This window comes from Miniopterus schreibersii (genome assembly GCF_964146895.1).
Source record: "Miniopterus schreibersii genome assembly, chromosome: 15".
Taxonomy (NCBI): Eukaryota; Metazoa; Chordata; class Mammalia; order Chiroptera; family Miniopteridae; genus Miniopterus; species Miniopterus schreibersii.
In genome coordinates, this window is record NC_138115.1 from 49206232 (window position 1) to 49227701 (window position 21470).

The 21470-nt window shown below is 37.1% G+C and overlaps 1 protein-coding gene across 7 annotated transcripts in view; it reads right to left on the minus strand.

Annotated features, from left to right (window-relative positions):
* The window catches only part of SETD2 (SET domain containing 2, histone lysine methyltransferase), an 82703-nt gene that overhangs the window by 47029 nt on the left and 14204 nt on the right, over nt 1–21470 (minus strand). For 6 of the 7 annotated variants that reach the window (XR_014000378.1, XM_081159763.1, XM_081159764.1 and 3 more), the window contains 6 exons: nt 14410–14425; nt 9060–13414; nt 6291–6422; nt 4542–4670; nt 1884–2007; nt 889–966 (listed from right to left, as the gene is read on the minus strand). Coding sequence is in view for 6 of the 7 variants with exons in the window: in XM_081159763.1 (XP_081015889.1) it covers nt 889–966; nt 1884–2007; nt 4542–4670; nt 6291–6422; nt 9060–13414; nt 14410–14425 (4834 nt within the window). In the remaining variant the exon portion in view is untranslated. Of the gene's footprint in view, nt 1–888; nt 967–1883; nt 2008–4541; nt 4671–6290; nt 6423–9059; nt 13415–14409; nt 14449–21470 lie in introns of all 7 variants that reach the window. The other variant, XM_081159760.1, reaches the window with a different exon arrangement.

Consider the following 21470-nt stretch of genomic DNA (forward strand, 5'->3'; position numbering starts at 1 on the left):
CTCAGCACTTAGAATGAGTCATATTTAAGATCTATTAGCACATAGATCAAAGGTAAAAAATACCCAGGTTTCAAAAGCACTACTTTGATATGAGAGGGTATCATTGATATTTTCCCCCCTAGGGAGTGGGTCCATAGCTTTCTCAACCTAAAAAAAGAACCAAAGTTCTAATGTACATATGTACTTTTTAAATCTAAGCTCAACACACAAATGAGAGGTACTCAAAGTGACAAATCCATTGATGAATGGATTTATCAAGTGTCATCTATGTGCAAGACCCAAAGCCTGGCCTTGGTGAGGAGAAGCAGTGAACAGTGTACCCATATGCACATCACATATAATCCTTCTCATTTGTGGCCATTTGGCCCATATTATGTTATTAAAATGGTCAAATTTTGAACCGGGATAGGAGCTGATAAAAATCTGAATAGTACACACACACTGGACTTCATCAAAATCAAAATTTAGTTTTATATCTTGGCATCTTTGAAATAATATCTAAAATTTATGGGCAAAGAGAGGTGAGAATTAAATGCAACAAGAGTTTCTTATACTGAATCCTAGAACCAAAAAAGTGACAGATGGCAAAATCTGAATAAGGTCTTTAGATCAGCTAATAGTTAATAGTATATCAAAAATTAAGTAATTGTATTATGTACAATGTGTACATTTGGGGAAGCTTAAGTATGAGACCTCTGTGCTATTTCAGCATAATTCTGTACTATTTATTTCATAATCTAAACTTATTCCAAAATAAAAATTTTAACAATAAAGTAGGAAAAAATTACTTAAAAATAAAAGCCATGGGTACCTTTGATATAGAATCTAAAGTAGTCAGAACAGCAATCTTAAATAAATACCCCAAACTCTAAATCTACCTCAACTTACTTTTTGAGTCTCACAGTTTGGTTCACAGCTATGATTCATAAAACGAGAGCAATTTCCTTTCTGAGTGGCATCTATTATCTAGGGAAAAGGACAATTTAAGAGTTAAAAATGAGACCTGAAAATATACTTGCATTGTGCACAGGCAAGGCATCAGGCAAATTTAAAATCCCATCCCTGACTCCCCTTCCTTTAGAGAACACTCCCATCTTTTTACATCAAAGTGATGACCACTTCCTCTGGAAGATCTGCTAACTATAAACATATTACCTACAGGGAAAATTGTCTCCATATCTATCACTCTCTCATTTACTTTTAGCTATTTCTTACATCCTACTGTATTCCAATCTCACTTCATTTGTGTATAACTTCATTTTAAAGTGCATACTATACCACAGTGCAGTAGCTCTCAAACTTGTGTATCTGAATGCCCTGGACTGCTTGTTACTGGGCCTATCTCCAGACTGATTCAACAGGTCCTGGGATCCATCGTTAGGATTTGTATTTCCAGACTGTGTAGAGGCAAATATGAGAATCTAGCTAATTTTATTAAGCCAGATATTAAAGAGATTTGTAAAAATGTAAAACAATGATATGCCTCACTAAAAAAATTTTTCTTTTAATTATTTTTATAACGATTTGTGTCAATATATAATGGGGTTATTACTTTGAAAAGGCTTAATAAATATTTTTTAATTTCTCAGCTTTAATTTTTAATATCATAAATAATGAAAACTATAACCCACACAAACAAAAGCTCTTAGGGAAGGGGTTGTCAATAACTGTTAAGAGTTATAACATGAACCATGTATATTTATATTTACATATGTATGTAATTACTTCCCTCTCCCATCCTTTTTGTAAACCGCAACAAATTTTATATACACTATTCTGCTCATTTTTTGTCGCTTATTTTAGAGATAAGTCTATATCAATGACCCTTTCAAATTCAACAACTTTCAGATCTGTTTCAAAGCAAGCACATTCATGCTGCTCACCTCATCATTCTTCAGGGCCATGAAATAGTAGTGGATGTTTTTGTTTCGTGCATACTCCTTTACCCGGGCTTTAAACTCTTTATGATCAAGTACTTCTCCACAATATTCCAGGACAAAGGTGTTCCTAGCAAAACAAAAAGAAAACAATAAAACATCCTGCCTAGGAACACTTTCCTATATGGAAAACACATATCCAAGCAAATACAATGAATTTAAAGAAATATTCCAAAGTGGATAAAATTGGTATTACATAAGACGTAAGTAAAAATAGATATAAGCTCAGCCAGCATGGCTCAGTGGTTGAGCATCGACCTATGATCCAGGAGATCGTGGTTTGAGTCCCAGTCAGGGCACATGCCTGGGTTGCGGGCTCGATCTCCAGTGGGGGACATGCAGGAGGCAGCTGATCAATGACTCTCTCATCATTGATGTTTCTATCTCTCTTTCCCTCTCCTTTCCTCTCTCTGAAATCAATTAAAAAATATTTTTAAAAAATAAAATTAAAAAATTTTATAAAGTGCTGCTACATGCTACAACATAGGTAAAACTTCAAAAACATAGTGCTATGTTAAAGAAGCCAGACACAAAAAGCCACATTTATATGATTTCATTTATATGAAATATCTAGAATAGGTAAATCCATAGAGACAGAAAGCAGCTTAGAGGTTGCCAGGGGCTAGAAGGAGAGGGCAATGGGGAGATTCGACTTAATGGGTATAGTTTCCTTTCGCGGTAATATTTGGAAAAATGTTTTGGAACTAGACAGAGGTGATAGGTGTACAGTATTGTGAATGTACTAAATGCCACTAAATTAATGCATTTTAAAATGGTTACTATTATATCATGTGAACTTTACCTCAATTTTTTTTTAAAGGCCCTATTTGGTATTCAGTAACATTAAGTCACCCTGAACAGCACTGCCTTCCATTCCTACAGCCTAAAACTAAAGAATTTTGGTAGGGACTTGCTTGGGACTTTTTGGTGGAGTCTACCATAATATTTTAGCACTAACGAGCAGCTTAGCTCCAAATGCCTCCTCATCCTGTGCATATCTGGCAGCATGCCCTTATTCACTGGGAGAGTAATCCACTTCACATCTAAATAGTTTGGAACTAAAAATTTATGGATCTGGCATTACCATCAGCATATGAAAGCTATAGGAGTATGAAGGTGTGGGAAACACGGAAATATTAAATCCTAGTATATTTTACCAAAGTAGGGTTCTCTGTGAGTAGCTGAGGAAAGGTAAAGAGCTGCAGAAAATTTTAGCCCGCTATGTGAACCAGTAACACATTCTCTCCTCCCTTCCCCAATCTCCTCCCCTAAAACACATGAGTTCCTGAGCCACAAAGAGCCTATGTTGCATACAGCAAGAATTTACATTAGGTCTGAAGCTATATGTTTGGACACTGCTAAGAGTCCCACTACTATCCCTGCATCAGAGGCTTGAAAGTCCAAAATGGAGTGCCTTTAAAAAAGTTCCTTTAAAAGTTCTTTAAAAAAAAAAAAAGACTCTCAAAGAGAAAAGCCTGGCTGGCTTGGGTAAAATAAAAGTGTCCCTGAAAACCTGCATCTAGATCAGAGTTATTTTAGAAATGCACTGGACTAAACTGGGAAGTTCTGAGTTCAGTATCATTAACTGTATTCAAAGGAATCTTAGCTTATTATTTGTTTACAATATTATAAAGGATCCAATGAATTGGATACGAATTATAATAAGATGATTCTGGAGAGAAGGAAATATATGAGGTTCTGACTATCCACTCTTTTTTTTTTTTTCTGGTTGGTTCCCAAAAGAACAGACTGATACAAACATCATTTCCTGTTTCCACAGGAAAAACAGAATGATTTGGCTTTTAAAAAGATATATGAACTTCCTGTCAGAAAACTAAATTACCTGGTGGTGGTAGTAGTGGTGATTATTAGGTTGTTACCTGTGGGGATACCTTTGAATCTCCATAATAAATAGACTAAAAACCCTCACCCCATTCCAATTCCCATCTAAATACGGTCATATGCTTAGAGGATTCTGAAAGAACAGTTAGTTGTGCCTGAGTCCCTAGAATCCAGCAAATGTTTTATTTTCTTCCTTTATTCCTTTTGTGTATTTAAAAATTTTAAATCATAAACACATACAACCTACACATATTTAACTTTAAAATAAAAAGGCATAAGAATAGTTTAATATGTGTCATACAAGAAAATTGTGTTTAAAGGAAATACTGAATATGGCAGAAAATAAGTGAACCTTTTATTGCATTACATATAAAAAGTTTACACGAGTTAGGTGGAGGGCAACATTTATTCATTCAACAAATGTTTACTGAGGGTCTATCAAGTATGCTTTAATTCTCTCACAATCCCCAGATACTCTCTTCTACTCTGATCCCAAATCAGTTTTATATAAACTAATACATTCTGTCCCAACTCCTTTTTATAAAGTTTCATAGGAACTTGGGGGGTCTACTGCCAACACTTCAGTAATTGCTTGGAATTAAAAGAAACAAACTATTAGACAAAAAAGGGCCTGCCTAGTTCAAATGTCACAAGTGACAAAATGCCCTTCTTTTATATATATATATATATATATATATATATATATATAATCAACTTCAACAACATAAAAATGAAGCGAAAGGTGATTAAAACATAACTTACGAAGGAAGATCTTTGGCAGCTCTCAAGCCCCAGCCTTTCTTTTCTGTGAGTATGACTTCCACATCTGCATGCTGTTTTCTCTGAAATCGTCTATTGGAACAATAATCCCCATTTGGACACCGAGAAGAACTGTGAAAAATGAAGAAAATTAATTCTTCAAAGCACCAAAAGAATCAAAAATTTCTGCCAGAATACATAGTATATCTATAATCTTTATGGCATAATCAGCATGTGTGGTAAACCTCCAAGCGAGGCTTCCTCAATAATGATTTCCACCATGAAGGGATACCTTAGAACTGAGTGTTACATCGTTACTTAATCAGAGGATGCCCACAATACAGTCTTGTCATCTAGTTATCACCCACTCCCTGGGTGTCTAGGATCCATTTCCAGACAGTACTCTTGACAACTCTGCAGCGCTAATTTATTTTCTATCAGTGAACCTTCTCTTATATTCCACTCCAATCATCAATTTGATCTTTTGAATATAGCTAACAGAATCTTTAATGATACACAGGATCTGGACAGTAAAGAAAACAAGAGATACAACGGCAGTGCCTGCCTGTGTGCAGAAATAGGAAACAAGGCCTACTAGAGGAAACAGAACTAAAACTGCTAAGGATAACTGGTAAAAAAGGTGGGCTGCTGGAAGATGGAAAGGCAGGTTGTTGCTTTACTATGAAGGGCTCTGAATACCAGGCTCAACTTGAACCTAATCCTGAGGACTACTAAAAGTTTGATATGGAAATAACATGAAGAAATAAATTCTGTACTTTATCTATTCAGCAAGGTTGGCAAGAAAGGCCAGAAGGCTGCAGAGACTAGAGCAACAATGTGGAATTAGGAAAACAGTGTTAACTCGATGTCTCTTCTTACATGTATACTGTCATCTCTTTTAGTTTAGGTAAAGGAATACCAAAAATGCTTTCTCTTCATTTTTTGAGGTAAATATGTTTTATTTTTATAACACTATAACATGAGCAAAACCAAAAACTGAGCTTTGAAAGAAAACTCTTACAGTAACACTAAAAATAAGGTACATTCACTACAAATCACCTTTAATATTCTTTCCATGGTAAAAAAAAAAATCATCACACATTTTTTAATGTAAAGATGTTTACTGTTTGTAAGAAAAATATAGAAACAAATGTCTATCAATAGATTGACACTCAGGGTTAACAATGAATAGGATACATAGTGCAGCGAAGGGAAGGGTTAGGCAGGCCTGCATAGCTCTGAAGAGGTCTTTAAAACATATTAAGTGTGTGTGTGGCGGGGGACAAAGTTTTAAAAAGTACATATACTAAGATTTCATTTCTATACATAAAAAGAGTAAATATTTACCTATGTTGACACAGGTAAATTATCTGGAAAGACTACAAATAGACTGAGGTTTGGGAGAGGAAGACATTTTATTTTATGAATTTTTGAAATGTTAGGGTTTTATCTCATTTTACAGTAAAAGCTAAAGAATAACAACACTTACCTCTCAGGACATGAACATTACAAGATATAAAAGGAGACTGGATAAAAATTAGTACTACATTGTTAGCATTTTAGGGCTACTTTACAGAGCATTTACAATGTGTACTATAATCTAATGCTCAATGCAAAGGACAGAGATTTATTGCTTATACACACTCAACAATAGGAAAAAGGTTAAATTTTACTCTTCACTAATAATTCTTTCAAGTATTTTGAGACATTTCATAGAGGTTGAACAAAAGCAGAGCATTCCCATTTCCTTACCATTCAATCATGAGGAGACGGTTAAGACAATCTTCTCCACATGCTATTTCACCTTGAGCTCTTTCATCTTTAGAAAGAGGTGCACACTCACACTGCATTCGCTTAATGTCCCGATGGGATTTATTCTTCTTTCTATTGGGCAAAATTTTATAAAAACTGGTTAAATAAATCTCCTGGCAATGATTCAATATATATAGTCAAATAATGTGCTAAATCTCATTAGTTTCACATTTAATGACTCTGGTTAAGTCAATTTCTCAAAAGGAAGAATACATCTAATCCCTAAAATCTGTGAGACTGAAACACTACAAAATGTGCTGCAAAAAAGAAGAGAGAGGCAACCTTAGCCCTGGCAAACGGGAGAACGAGGTAAGTTCAGGTCTATTATTTTTGTACTCAGCCCTTATTTCCTGGTCCAGGTCACCTAAGCCTGGAATTTTGAGCAATTTCAAGCATTAATACTGCCATGTGGCTAAGGAGTAAAACAGGAAAACTTATGAGTATCAAACAGTGACAGCTGATTAGTGCAAGTGAAGTTTAAAGGAAGTCCTCATCCTCATGGGCGGGCAAGTAAGAGCTGAGAGTCAAGGCAGAGGAAGGAAAGGAGCTGCTTTAAAGAAAGTTTTTAATTATAAGAGTTTAACTCAAATCTTTCAGCAACATCTCATTTATACAAATCCTATTTAAAAGAAAAATAAATAATTTTTAAAAAGAATAAAGTATAAATTATGAAATAATCGGGTAAAGGCTTCAAAGGGCTAAACTTTCTCAATGTAGGCAAAATGTATTGAGGGGAGAAGGGAAACTGTTAAAAATTGACTGGGTTCATAAAAACCTATGCCAGAATTTGCAAAGCAAAAGTGAAAATGTGACTATTTACTGGCCTTTTTGTTGAACTCTATTTTTGTACCCTTGTCAAAAGGGGGGGGGGGGAGCATGGCCAAATAAGGTCTCCTTTTTAAAATTAGGGAACTATGACAACTGCTCTAAGTGGCTGTCTTAATCTCCTTAATCTGTTCACATCTTCAACATACGTTCTATTACAGTCCTAGTTTTATAAAGTACCTAAAGAGCACCATCATAGTTTCAACTACGTTTGAGTAACAAGAATAACACATCTGAATCAACTAAAAATATAATTCATTAATGAGTATAATATGCAAAGCCTAAAGATCACTAAAGATAAACAAAAGACTTACAAATGCTTAAGAGTTATAATTTTGAAGAATCAGCACTAGTTTTATTTTGTATTGCTCTAAAAGGCCAGATTAGAACTAATGGGCACAGATTTTTTTCAGGTAAGCCTATTTTCATTAGACATAAGACAAAAACTTTTTTCACGACACTCATACTATTTTACAGTGATGTACAATGGTGGCTCCTAAATTCCCAGCGTATGGCAACAGATACTTAAAAATAATGAATATATAAAAATGCTTCCCAGCCCTGGCTGGTGTGGCTCAGTTGGCTGGAGTGACATCCCATACACCAAACAGTGGATGGGCTGATTCCCAGGCAGGGCACACACCCAGGTTGTGGGTTCGATCCCAGTCGAGGCGCTGTGGGGGAGAGGCAACCAATCGATGCTTCATATCGATGTTTGGCCCTCTTTCGCTCTCTTTCAACCCCTTTTTCTCTCTGAAATCAATTTTTTTAAAAAACATTTTCCACTCCAAAAGGCCTTCCAATGCCTCCACCAACCAAATCTATATGCACATCTCTATGTATCTGAATCTCACTGCCAAATAAAACCCAGGGAGCTGAGTCAATTAATTTAATTTCTATTTTTTTACAAAGACCCTGTAAGTTGTATCAGTCTACCCACTCAACTCCTAAAGAGTACTTCTTAAAATATTCAATATTTTAAATTTACAAATAGATGTAAATGAATATAACTGTAAGAAGCTTTATATTAAAGAAAAAAAGGTTTTCTTAGTAGGAAAAATTTCCGATGGGACCTAACTTTAAAATAAAGTCTTTTACCTTATCCACAGTAAAAAACTTCCTCATCAAAAAAAATTTTGAATATTTTAGATGGCAAGGTTGATTCTAAACTAGAGGAGAAACTTCCATAAGGAAGAAGTGGGTAGTTAGGAGACTAAAGATTTTTTAAAAGGCAGATTCGGCACATATTTATATTGCGAAAATGAGATTGAGGAGGGGTGAAAGAAAGCAGGCTGAGAAGCTCTGGAATCAGTAGAGGAATATGTTTTCATTATTCCTATTTTCATTATACCTTGTTTCATGTTAGGAATTTGTGGTAACCATTTTACCATTTATTTCTAAAACATTTGTTATGCTATTGCCAAATTTAACCTATTAACAACAGACTTAATAGCCTGACAAAAGAAAACTATATTCTAGCCTACTTCCAGCTTTACAAAATACCTAAAGATACTTCATTCTGAACCTTTCTGAAAAGTAAAGGAAAAAATCCAACATAACTACTTTTTACTTTTCTAAGAGCAGACTATTTTGCTAGTTTTGTTTCCTTTTCTGCCAGTTTCACATGTAAAAGGAATTTAAGAAAAACTGGCTGGCCTAAGTTATACTTTCAGAACCAAAAGGTAATGAGACAAAAAAAAGAAAATGAGACACCCCTTCCTGGATGAGGGGAAAAATCTAAATAAGTAAATACACTTTTTAGATTTTTCAATTTATACTCTATTATGCAACTACATTTCCTATAATTAAGCTCATATATTCTAAACTGTTGAAAGCTAATGTTTTAAAAAGGTTAAAATTTGTCAGATTATTAATTATGCTTACCTTTCTGTTAAATACACATTTTCTTCAATCAGATCAAAGTAACAAGGCATCTTCCCCTGCTTGGCACATTCCTTCCATCGCTGTGGGTCTCTGAAGTCCTCCATGACACAGGAAGGCCCAACCAGTGCTGAGCCTGGGGGCACTGCAGTCTCACACTGCTGTACCTCCACTCTAACTTTCTTTCTGTCCTGAAGCTCACCATCACTTTCAGAATCACTCTCCAATTCTTGCCTCCTTTTTTTAGGAGGCCCTCTATCTTTCATATCATTTTTTTCTAAGTTTTTTGAAAGATCTTTCTTTTCATTTATAGCTAGTAAGTCTTTAATGGAATTGCTGCTTATTTCAGGTGCTTGCACTGACCCCTTGTCCTTCTGAAGGGATAGAAAAAATTTACTGGACTGGCTTGAACACTGAGATCCTCCCCGTTGATCCCAATTTTCTTCCTCTTCACGATCATCTGTTAAGGAATCTGGTACCTGACCTTGAATTCGATCATACACACCCCCAGTTCCAGGAGGTCTACCTGCTGATCTTGGATCCCAGTAACCATTACCTTGCCAGTAATTACGTGTCCCACCATACTGTTCTCCACTTTGCTGATACTTGTGGCCACCACAGGCTCCATAGCTGCTATCAGGTTGCTGATATGTGGTAGTAGGCTTTTCTTGTGGAGAGAAGTCCCACCCTATGCTTCTGAGCTCTTCCGATGAATGGAAGCCATCCACTCGGGAGATCTCACAAGAGGAAGAAAAATTCAACTCTGTTCTACCCAGTCTACTATCTGGCCTATTAGGGAAAGTGGTCTGTTGCCGACACTTATTTGGAACATCTTCAAAATCATCAGAAGAATAAACTGACAGCTCTTCTTGCCTAGAAGCTATTTTGGCTTTCACTGTTTCCCCAAAGTTTGGATGACCTAGAGGGTCAGATTTCACATCAGTATGACTTGTACTATCAACCCCATCACTCTGAGGATGAGCAATTTCAGTTAGGTGGTTATCTATTTGTTTTCTACTAGTCTGTGTAAAACAAATTTCTGAATTCTTCTCTGTTCCTTTATGAAGGAAGAACTTTTCAGTTTGAGGACAGGCTTTACTTGCCATACTCTCAAATTTTTCCTCATACGAATGTCTCCTTGACTCCAATCTCTCATCTTCCCAGTGGTCAGAATAGTGTCTGTAACTTTGACTGCTCCGAGAAGAACAAGGACTTGTTTCTTCCATGGGCAAAGTAGAATTCTTTGGCACAACCACAACAGACTGAAGACGGTTTCTTGGAATACTGCTATCATCAGAATCTGTATCTTCTGAATCGCTTTCATCACTTGAACTTTCAGAGGAACCAGAATACTCTTCATGAACAGTAGACACAATCTCTGAGGCATGGCCGCTACTGTCACATTTTAAGGTATATGTCATACAGTCACTGTCTTCCGTGGTTAAATTCAAATCACAAGAAGAAAATACAACTTCTGAATCATCGGAAGTATGTTCATGTCCTCTTCTTCCTTCTTCATCAAAAGAGATTTCTGGTCTTCCTCTTTTATCAGGCAATATGGAATTCCCTTCTTCTTGAACCTCATGCAAACACTTCCCAGATAACCCATTATTATGCCTGTTTTCCCAGGAAGCAAACCCCCTACCTAAATCAGGAAGGCCACTACCTACTTCTATCATTTCTTTTTCTGCATGCTTCAAAACCCCTGTGCTTTTAGTCTTCAGTACAGCATCCAAAACTGGAGATGAGTTCTCGCCACATTGCAAGAGAGCTAAATTGTCCACTTTTGTTCCTGGTGGAAGACTCTGAAGAGATGAAGCAATGCCTGAACTCTCTATAGGCTGATATAAGTCATCAAAATGATTAACAGAAGCTGAACTAGTGCTACCAACACACTGCTTATATTCTTCACATGCAGATTTTGAGTGCTGATCTGTCAGATTTCTATTATCACATATAACTGTTTTTGATTTCAAATGCACATTCATAAAGCTATTTGAAGATATTTTCATAACTGAAGGCTCAATATCTTCAGCTGCGGAATGACACAAAGAAGGGTTGTTGTCATTTGAAGTACAATATACATCTGAATCTTTGGTTTTACAGCTAGAAACTTTCATATCAACTGGTTCTTTAACTACTGTTTTGGGATAATCTATAGTCATAACTGGCAAAGACATGTGTTTATCTTGGTGTGGTGACACTGGAGGCTCTATTTCTCTAAATGGGCTTTCTGACTTACTACACTGAATGCAAGTATCAACCAAGTCTTTTTCTTTACATCTGTCAATATTCTGAAATCCATTTGATGAAGGCACACATGCTTTCACCAAAGAGGATACCTCCGATCCAGTCACACTATCATCAGAAGACATCAAGACAGTATCAGCTTTAGAAGTGCAAAATGTTACCAAATCAGGTTCTGCCCCAGGAGATCCATTTATATTTAATTCTACGGAACAATAACTTCTTAATTGGTCATTCTTCACTTTAGATAAAGAGTCCAATTCCTTAATACTATCATGGCTATCATGTCCTATAAATTCAGACTTAAAAATAGGCGATTCTTGTAGCTTTTTAAAAGTAGGTGAATCATTTAATCGATTTGATAGCGATGGAGATCCAGCCTTTTCTCTTTCAGGAATTTTACTAATCATTCTTACTTCACTACCTTTTGAACAATGAGTCTGTAAACTAAAAGAATGAGACTGTTTGATTTCCTCAGTTAATTCTGTACAACAAAAAGAATTTTTAAATTTATCAGACTTGGATGTAGATTTTGAAGCAGATTTATAACGGGAAGAACTGTTTTCATGCTTGGAATATGATGACCCCCGTCGGAATCCCAGTTCATTAGGGGGAGAACATCTTTTCATTGCTTCATTTTCTGAAGTCCTTCTGGACTCTCTTTCTAGTTTTGAAGAATACTTTCCTCTTTTCTCCATCTCTAAGTGAGAGGACTCCGCTTTGCAGTCCCGATCAGACTTAGAATAGGATGATGGTGTCCTCAGGTCTCTGTAAGAGGATGAGTGAGATGAGGTGCGCCTGGAATATGTCTTTTTATACTCCTCTTCTGAGTCAGAACTCTCTCGTGCCCTGTTATCTGTATATGGCCGAGAATAACGTGCCCTTTCTCGATAGGGGGAACTCCTATGGTAGCGACGCTCAGAGTCATAATAATGGGATCGTTCTGACCGGGAGTAAGATAAGCTAGTTCTAGAGCCTCTGTCAGATCTAGAACGAGACCTGCTTCGTCTTCTCTCTCTCTCGGATCTACATCGAGAGGATACATACCGACTATCTCTTTCAAGTTTTGAGTAACTAAAATATTTATCATCTCTTTCTGTTTTAGATCGTGAAGATTTCCCTAAATCCTCGCTTTTTAAAGGTGCTAAGCTCTTTTTTGAATCTCTTTCCTTTTCAATGCTTGCTGAAATTTTTAAATCATGTGACCTCTGACTCGAGGAAGTCCGCACAGAATCTTCATCAGATTCTGAACCAAGAAAGGTGCCTTCAGATTGTGAGGGTTTCTTCTTAGAGCCTATTTTTTTAGAGCCCAGACTAGTCTTAGAACTATCTGGAATTTCTTCTTCCCTCCCAATATGGGAATCTTCTTTTTGTGAGGGAATATTTGCTTGCTCATTCAAATTCTGAGTTATGTGTTCTTCTGAACTATTAGATACAATGTCCTGCTTAGTGTCCACTTCAGAAGATTCTGGTTCATTTGTAACTGGTGGTTCCTTCAAGACTCTAACTGCTACATCTACTGGTGCTGTCATCAGAACTGTTATCGGTGCATGTGGCAAGGCCACTGGCTCTGTTATTGATGCTGGTGGTGAGGGTGTTGTGGCTTGGGGAGGTGGAGGTGGTGGAGGAGGTGGAGATGAGGGTGGCGAGTCTACAGTTGTTGATTCTGCTATGACTGCTGGTAATGGTACTATAGGGGGAGGTGATGTCACTGCTGCGGTTGTAGCTAGCAGTGGTCTGGATGTTACATGAAGCAGATGTTTCTTAAAATGAATTTTGCCCAATTCTACCCTTGACTTTGGAGGGGAAGATTCTTCTGCAGTAGGTAAGGTATCGCCAATGTCCATTTTAATTTTAGGGGTCAAGTCTACTTGAAGAGGTACAGCTGGGGAGTTTGGAGTATCATTTTGCTTGTCATTGCCAAGAGCAGTCAGAAACCTGTTCTGCAAAGTTTTCTTTGTAAGGCTGAAGCTGAATGACACCTTCTGTCGTCCCTGCTCCTCCAAATTAACTTTTGTTTTGGTGCCTTTGGGCAAAAACCGACTAGAAGCAACACCTTTGAACATTGGTCCTTTGATGAAACCTGTTTTCTGCACATTTTCAATCTTTGCCTATAAATAAACAAAACAAGCTGTTACTATTACAATAAAGTTACTTTCAAATAGCTATCATCACAGTTTTAAATGTGAAGGAAATGAAAAGTCTTTTTTAATGACAAACAGTATAAATTTTAATACATACATAAGCATTTTTTAAAATTATGAAAAATTTCAAACATACTCCAAAATTTGGAGAATAAACCCGTAAGTGTCCACCCAAGTTCCACAACCCAAGCCTCCCATCTCGCTTACTTTACAGATGAGGTTAACCAAATGAGGCCTTTCTGCCTTCTGGGAAATCACTCTGCCCTGGCACACCACCACTATCTCTGCCTAGGCCCAACACACTCAGGCCATGCTGATTTATAGTCTGATCCTACTGTATGAGGGACAACTACAAAATATAATTTAAGAATACTTCTCCCTCCATTATTTGCCAAACCACCAAAAGAAAGTTAAATGCATAACCTAGGGTGTAGACTAGAACTTCTGAAAAATCTACAACAAACTTAAGCCTAAATTAAAGATGGTACAGCCACCATCTGCAACATTCTTCTAATTGATGTTCTTTAATTAACTCTGGCTATTTAAGATAATAGCCTCCTCCCCTCAGCATGGTAAAATCTAAAATCAGTTTTCAAAGTTATACAGTAACCATTCAAGTGGGAAAGTAAATATCTTCACATGCATTATTATAGAGCAGTATTTAAACACTTGCAAGAAACAGATTCCACTTTTCAAATTAAATCTTACATGGAAGCTCAATACCTAAAAACAGGTAAGAAACTGTCTCCAGAGCTGCCAGCTTCCTTTACCTTATCTAAAGCTCTAGAAGTGCCAAACTTCAAAAACCATTTTCTTGATATATATGATATCCCTCTCTGGAATAAGTTACTGTTGATCCAAAACCAAAATTAGGAACTACTGCTTCATTTCACATTCCAAATAATAGCAAAATTTTAAATGTTTTCAATTCCATAATTACTGAATAACTAAGCTGTACTTACCTCATTTTCTTCTTCTCTATTGTCATCCAGCCAAGAAAGCATGCAAAGGAATAAAAAGAAATCGTAAATACTTAAAACCAATTGAAATGAAAGTTGTTTTTATTCAAACTTAGGATACGTACAACCTACAGGTGTATTCTAATATATTGACTGTCCATTCCTTTACAGCCTCGGGTACATTTAGCATAGGAAATATTTACTGAAGATAGTACCATGCACTGGGCTAGAGGCTGAAAAGAAAAGGTGAATAAAGCTGACTTCCCTGCCCTTAAAAAGCTTATAGTTATAAATATAAAATATAATTGTTATAAAAGTAACTCCAACATAATGGAGTAAATACAAGGATAGAAATATGCTCAGTGTAACAGCAAAGAGTAAGATAAGGCCCCAGCCGGAGAGCTCGGTTGATTGGAGCACTGTCCATGCACCAAAGGGGCTGCAGGTTCGATTTCCAGTCAGGGTGTGTGTGGGAGACAACTAATCCGTTTCTCTCACATCAATATTTCCCCCCCTTCCCCCCTTCCTTTCTCTCTAAAATGAATAAAAAACATATCCTTGGGTGAGGATTTAAAAAAAAAAATAAGGTAAGTTTAGTGGAAGGGCAGGAATACAAAGAATCCTTCCTAAAAGAAAAGATTAGTTTTGTAAAAATATATTTGTAGGAAAACCCCAGCAAAGGCACAAGAGATTAAAACATAAAACTATATGTGCAAGGAAACTACAAACAATTCAATATTACCTGAGTATAAAGTGTAAGGCAGAAAGAAGCCATTAGTTAGGTAAGTAGGAGGCAGTGGCCAGGTCCAAAGGCCAGGTTTCTCCTAAAGAGAAACATATTTTATCTTATAGATTAGTAGTTCTCAATCTTTTTTGGTATACATTCAACACTTTCTTTGCTGAATGCAAGTGTGTGTGTGTGTGTGTGTGTGTGTACATATATAAAATACATCTGCCCCACATTAGGGCATGCCTCTCTGAACTCCTAGTTATGCTCTAACAAAAGTAACCACGATGACTGAGGAACCCAAAGCCAAAAGTCTGGTGTGCACAAGTGCCCAGGAGCATAGTGGAAAAAGGAAAGCTGCAAAAGGGCTTCCGGCCGTGACAGTCAGATTTATATTTTAAGCAGGTCACTCTGTAGGCTGTGTTGCAAGACAAGTACATACAATAATCTGTTTTAAATGTCCCTTAAGAGAAAAATGTAGGCCTGACACCACCATAATTCAGTCCATTCACCGGTGTCTATGGTAGCCATACGAAACCAAGGAAAAAAGGGTAAAAAAAAAAAAAAAAAAAAAAAAAGTTGGCAATACATGAATGAGCCCTGAAGTAGTGCCTAGGTTAAACACTTTTTCTACTCCAAAACCACTAAAAATGTCACAGACGTGATCTTAGAATAACTGTATTTCATCAATTCTATGGTGTACATTTTCCTTGCATGCAACACCTCTGCCGGATGCATCGCATTATCAATAACATCACAATTAAATTGGCAGTGTTGTTTCCTTCCTTAGTGATTCATAAAATAATTGCCTTATAACCTATGGCATACTAGATTTAAGTTCGTACCATGTGAAATTTTTTCCAAGATAGAAAAGATCCTAACACTTAAGTGTCGTTCATATCTGTACTCCCTCTTTCAGTGGGCATTTGAGAGCACTCATGTTTGTCTGTGTGGTATCCCTACACATGAAGTGCTGGAAATACTGAGGTAACCCTTTCCCTAAGCCTTAGCCATTCTACTCTAAACAAGCAAATGAAAAGAAAATCCTGACAAACTGTGAACAAAACCATCACATAGTCAAAGGGCTGAAGAAACATTATAAATGTGGAACTGGGGGGAGGCAGGGGATCATTTCAGAAATCAGACAACTGCTAGTGCTAAACAGAGATGACAAGACATATCCCATAACTTGATAATAAAATAATGTTTATAATGAAAAGAATATAAATACACAGAAAATTTGGAGAAAATATCAAGTTTTTCATCATAAGAGCATTTCATGTTAATAGAGAAAAATCAAATTACAAACAAAAAGAAAAGTGTACGAGTTGAGTTTAGTAGCAGTGTCTGGAAAGGTTATGGAAAGGGATTGGAAAAGGCAGTACAGTGCTGAGTTCATAGTAGACTGAGCACTCTAGAAGAAAGGTGGCCACAAGTAAGAGTCAAATCTTTCTAAATTCATATTCATTGATGAGGATAAACTACATAAAAACTAGACCCCATAAGAGAATATGAAATTGCAGAAGCAGGGTATTGTGAAGAGACAAAAACTCAGAGATAAGACAGGAGAACTGGTTTATAACAAAAGGAAGCTACTAATGACTAAGGACAAACTGAAGACTATTTCATAACATTGCTTATAATATATCCTAGCACAGAGGTACACCCAAGTAGTATTCTGAGCACTCTAGAAGAAAGGTGGCCACAAGTAAGAGTCATGAGCACTCTAGAAGAAAGGTGGCCTCAAGTAAGAGTCGTGAGCACTCTAGAAGGTGGCCACAAATAAGAGTCATGAGCACTCTAGAAGAAAGGTGGCCTCAAGTAAGAGTCAAAGGTGGCTCCAGGGAACCCTTCTCTCAAGTACTAAGTGATTATCTTCACCATTAGGAAAGAAACAATTTTACAGCTTGTTTCTTTTTTAGGTTTGTTTCCATTTTAGGATTCTTGTTTCTTTTTTAGGTTTCTAAATCTTTGACCTGCTCCCCAACAAGTACAAATGAAAACATCTGCCCTGGAAGAAAAGTTAAAACAAACACAGTGAAGTCATGCATGTCTGACATTTATACATTTAGGAACTTAGTGTCACACATTCAAGACTTAAAATGCCTCAGATATTCAATGATATGGAAGAGTGCATCAAAAAGAAAGTCTTCATAAGAAAAACTTTTATTACAAAGGATCACATCTATGTAGTTCCCTGCTTAGTTTATGGTCATAAATGTTTGCCAACCTCTTTTAAACAGAATTAATCCTTCTGTAGGCCAAGGTTTTGATTAGGGAATAATGCCCTAGCTAACTATCATGAGTTAGCTGGACTTAAGGCAACTGTGGAGACAGTATAAGAATGTATCTTTCCATTGCATATAACCACTAATTGCCCAATGACTTGTTTTAGAAAGGCAACACTGTTAACTAGAAGTATCAGTACTCCTATTAATCACAAGGCTATTTATTCAACAATTATTTAAGGATTTACCCTCTCTCACGGCAATGTTAGCTCTGTAAAGGCAAGATGTCAAGTTCACCCACCAGGAATTTCACACTTTACTTGAAATAGTACAGAAACCAAGTAACTATAATACAATGTAAATAATAACTGCCATAAATGAAAAGGCTAATAAAGGGCTTTCTTTTTAATATACCTTTTTTCAGTTAAACCTAGTCTCACTCTCTTGATTCTCCTTCATGAAAGCACGCCTTCTTCAGTATTTATTACTCTGCTTATTAAGATGGCAAAAAGATCAAGCTTTCATGATACCTAGATTGGAATCCTGTTTCTACCATTTACTAACTCGATGACTTGTGCCACTCAGTCCCCTTTCTTACTCCCTTAGATGCCTACCCCAAATCTCTATCACTACCATCTTCCTGACCACTACTTTTTTAAAAATGTTTTTACTGATTTCAGAGAGAGAGAGAGAGAGAAACATCAAAGAGGGAGAGACACTGATCGACACTGATCGGGTGCCTCCTGCACGCCCACTGCTGAGAATCAAACCACGGTGACCTCCTGGTGCATGAGAGGACGCTCAACCAACTTAGAGACAGCGGCCAGGCTCCCCACCACTCTTTTGATTATCTCACCACTTTACTCAGTGTCCTATCCTCTTGCCTTCTCAAGTACTTCCATTTCCTATTTATTCCCTTTCCTCTATCACCAATGTCTCTGTCTGTGTCTGTCTCTCTCCTCCCTCCCCACCCCCTTCATTCTCATGGCCACTCCGAGTCCTTAATCTTATTTGTTGACTCTTCCTATACTACCAAATGTCTTCATGTTATAGTGCCCAAAAACTTGATCCCCACTTGATCTTCCTCTTTCTTTTCCATCTACTCTTTTCTCTCCTACCTTACTTATCTCATTCAAATTCTTGGTTTTAAGTATCATCTATAGACTGGTAACTCCCACATCTCCAAACCCAACCTCTCTCTGCACTTAGTTACCAAACTGCTCACTGCACATCTCTACTTGGATGTCTCCTATTTATCTCAAATGTAAGACGGTCAAAATGGAACTAGTGATGATTATCCCATACATGCATACCCCAATTACAATTATTGTGCACACATATTATGAATTAACATAACAGCTGGGTGGTCTTTCAAAAGCACATACTTGCTCACTCTCTCTTTCTGACCTTACCTCTTTTCACAGTCCCTCCCCTCCTCATTCCCTAGGTTCTAGCCCCATTAGCTTTCTTTCTGTCCCTCAAACAGCCCAAGCTAATTTCTAGCCTTTTCACGTGAAGGCTCCTTCTTAGAATACAGTACTATTCCCCCTAGATCTTTCAGAGTGCTCCTTCACAATAATAAGATGACACTACAAATATTATCTTCTCTGATATTCCATCATTCTTATAGTACCTTATTTTATTACTAGTATTTATCAATATGAGGTTTTTTCCCTTTGTTTTAATGCAGTAGTACCTGTTTCCTCCTACTGCAATACAAGCTCCTTTAGGGCAAGGATTTAGTTTATCTTGTTCACAGCTGCATTTAAGTACCAAAAGCACTAATTGGAACATAGGGAAGTACTCTGTAAATATTTGACTCACATCATTTCCATCTCCCTATCTAAGCTTGCTTTATACTGCTCCCCAGGAGAAATTTCAAAGATCTCCTTTAAGTTAAAACAGATCAGCCTTGACTTCAAATAATTTCTCATACTGCTCTTCATTCTACCATCTTCCTCCCTCTCCTAGCTTCCACACACCCATCTTAATCCTCTCAGCCATTTAGGTCTCACTTTCATTCACTTGACAACTATATGTGTCTGTCTACTATGAACTCAGCACTTACTGCCTTTCTCTATCCCTTTCCTTACCATTCCAGACACTACTACTAAACTTGACTCCTACACCATATACTTTGCAGAATGACAATCACATATAGCCTTGACTTGCATTTATTGTTCCTGCCTTCCCAACTAGAGTTTGTTACAAACAGACAAAGACACCATTTTGCCTTTATAATCTCCCCTGGGCTTAACACTCCCATTCCTAGCATAATTCTCATAACTTTTTGAATCAAACAAATTCCTTAACAATAGTACCAAGTTTTAGCTCTCCAATTTCAGGCAATCCTCAAAGGAAAAGAAGGAAACACCTTAAAACTGACCTGTAGAAAAAAAGGCTATAAGTTAATTTATAACATTTGCCATACTCTTATCCAAGAAATAGGACCCATGAGAACAAGTGAATCAAAACACTGATGAGAAATACATGTAATTTTTGTGGACAGTAAAGCCATGAATACCATACTGCTTTTTATCAAAGGCCTGGAGACTTTAGGCAAAGCACTGTGGGAAGAATATGCTAACCTGAACTAGTGCCTGTGGACTTGTAAACACAGACAGTGTTTCTCACTTGCTTTAAGTCCACATCTTCAATTAGCATAGTATCTCAGATATACAGAGAGGTCCTAGTGATAGAGGCTAATGCATACAGATAAAAATCTAGAAAAAATAATTTGATAAAAACAAACGTTATTAAAATTAGAGTGTTTACAAGGCAAGAATATTCTCATTGGAAGTAATTTAATCTGATATATAAATATAGGTCAAAATAGCAGCTCTCTCCCACAATGTCATACCCATCAACTATTCTTATAACCCAAAACAGCTGCAGCTTTATTTTAATGTGGTGTCTATATAAGATAGTGAGTAAAGCTAACTTATTTTCTTTACACAAGAAGTCACTTTATTAACACAGCTGAGCCCGGCTGGGCATGGCTCAGAGGTTGAGCGCCTACCTAGGATCCAGGAGATTGCCGTTCCATTCTCAGTCAGGGCACATGCCTGGGTTGCGGGCTCGATCCCCAGTCGGGGGAGTGCAGGAGGCAGCCAGTCAACGACTCTCTCATCATTGATGTTTCTCTCTCTTTCTCTCCCTCTCCTTTCCTCTCTCTGAAATCAATAAAGATATATTTAAAAAGTGAACAAACAAAACAAAAAGAACTACAGCTGATCTCAAATGTATCATTGTAGAGTTCCATGGTAAGCGAGGAAAGGTAAAAATATCCCGAATGTTAACAATTGTATATATACCTGAAATCTGTTCCTAAATTTGTGTTCTAAATTAGTTTGCACAAACACTTGCATAAAGTGAGAATTATGTTCTCCTGTTAAAGCAACCAGCTTTTTCCAAAAACCATAAATTGGGTGACCCAATTTGAATGTTTTAGGGTTGAAATTGCAAGTGAATTTCACTTCTTATATTCACTATTTTGAGGTAACTACCTTAAATTATCCATTAGCAAAATGTCGGGGAGGGGACACCATTACCAAATAACTTTCAAAAGACAGAAATGCATAAATACTTAAATTCATTTTTTAATTAATTTATTTATTTTTAATATTTATTGGTTTCAGAGAGAGGAAGGGAGAGGGGGAGAGAGAGGGAAGCATCAACGATGAGGGAGTTGTCATTGATGGGCTGCCTCCTGCACACCCCTGACTGAGGATGGAGCCCACAACCTGGGCAAGGGTTCTGACAGGGAATCAAACCACAATCTCCTGGGTCAATGCTCAACCTCTGAGTCACGCCCAGCCAGGCTATTTATTTTTAATCCTCATCTGATGATATTTTTCCCATTGCTCTTCAGAGAGACTTGGTGGCAGGGAGAGAGAGAGGGAGAAACATCAATGCCAGAGACACACATCGATTGGTAGCCTCCTGCACTCGACCCAACTGGGCCTGGGGATCGAGCCAGCAACTGAAGTACGTGCCCTTGGCAGAATCGAAACTGGGACCCTTCAGTCCACCAGCCGACGCTCTAACCACTGAGCCAAACCGGCCATGGCTGAAATTCATTTTTAGTACTAGCCAATGAATCACAACAA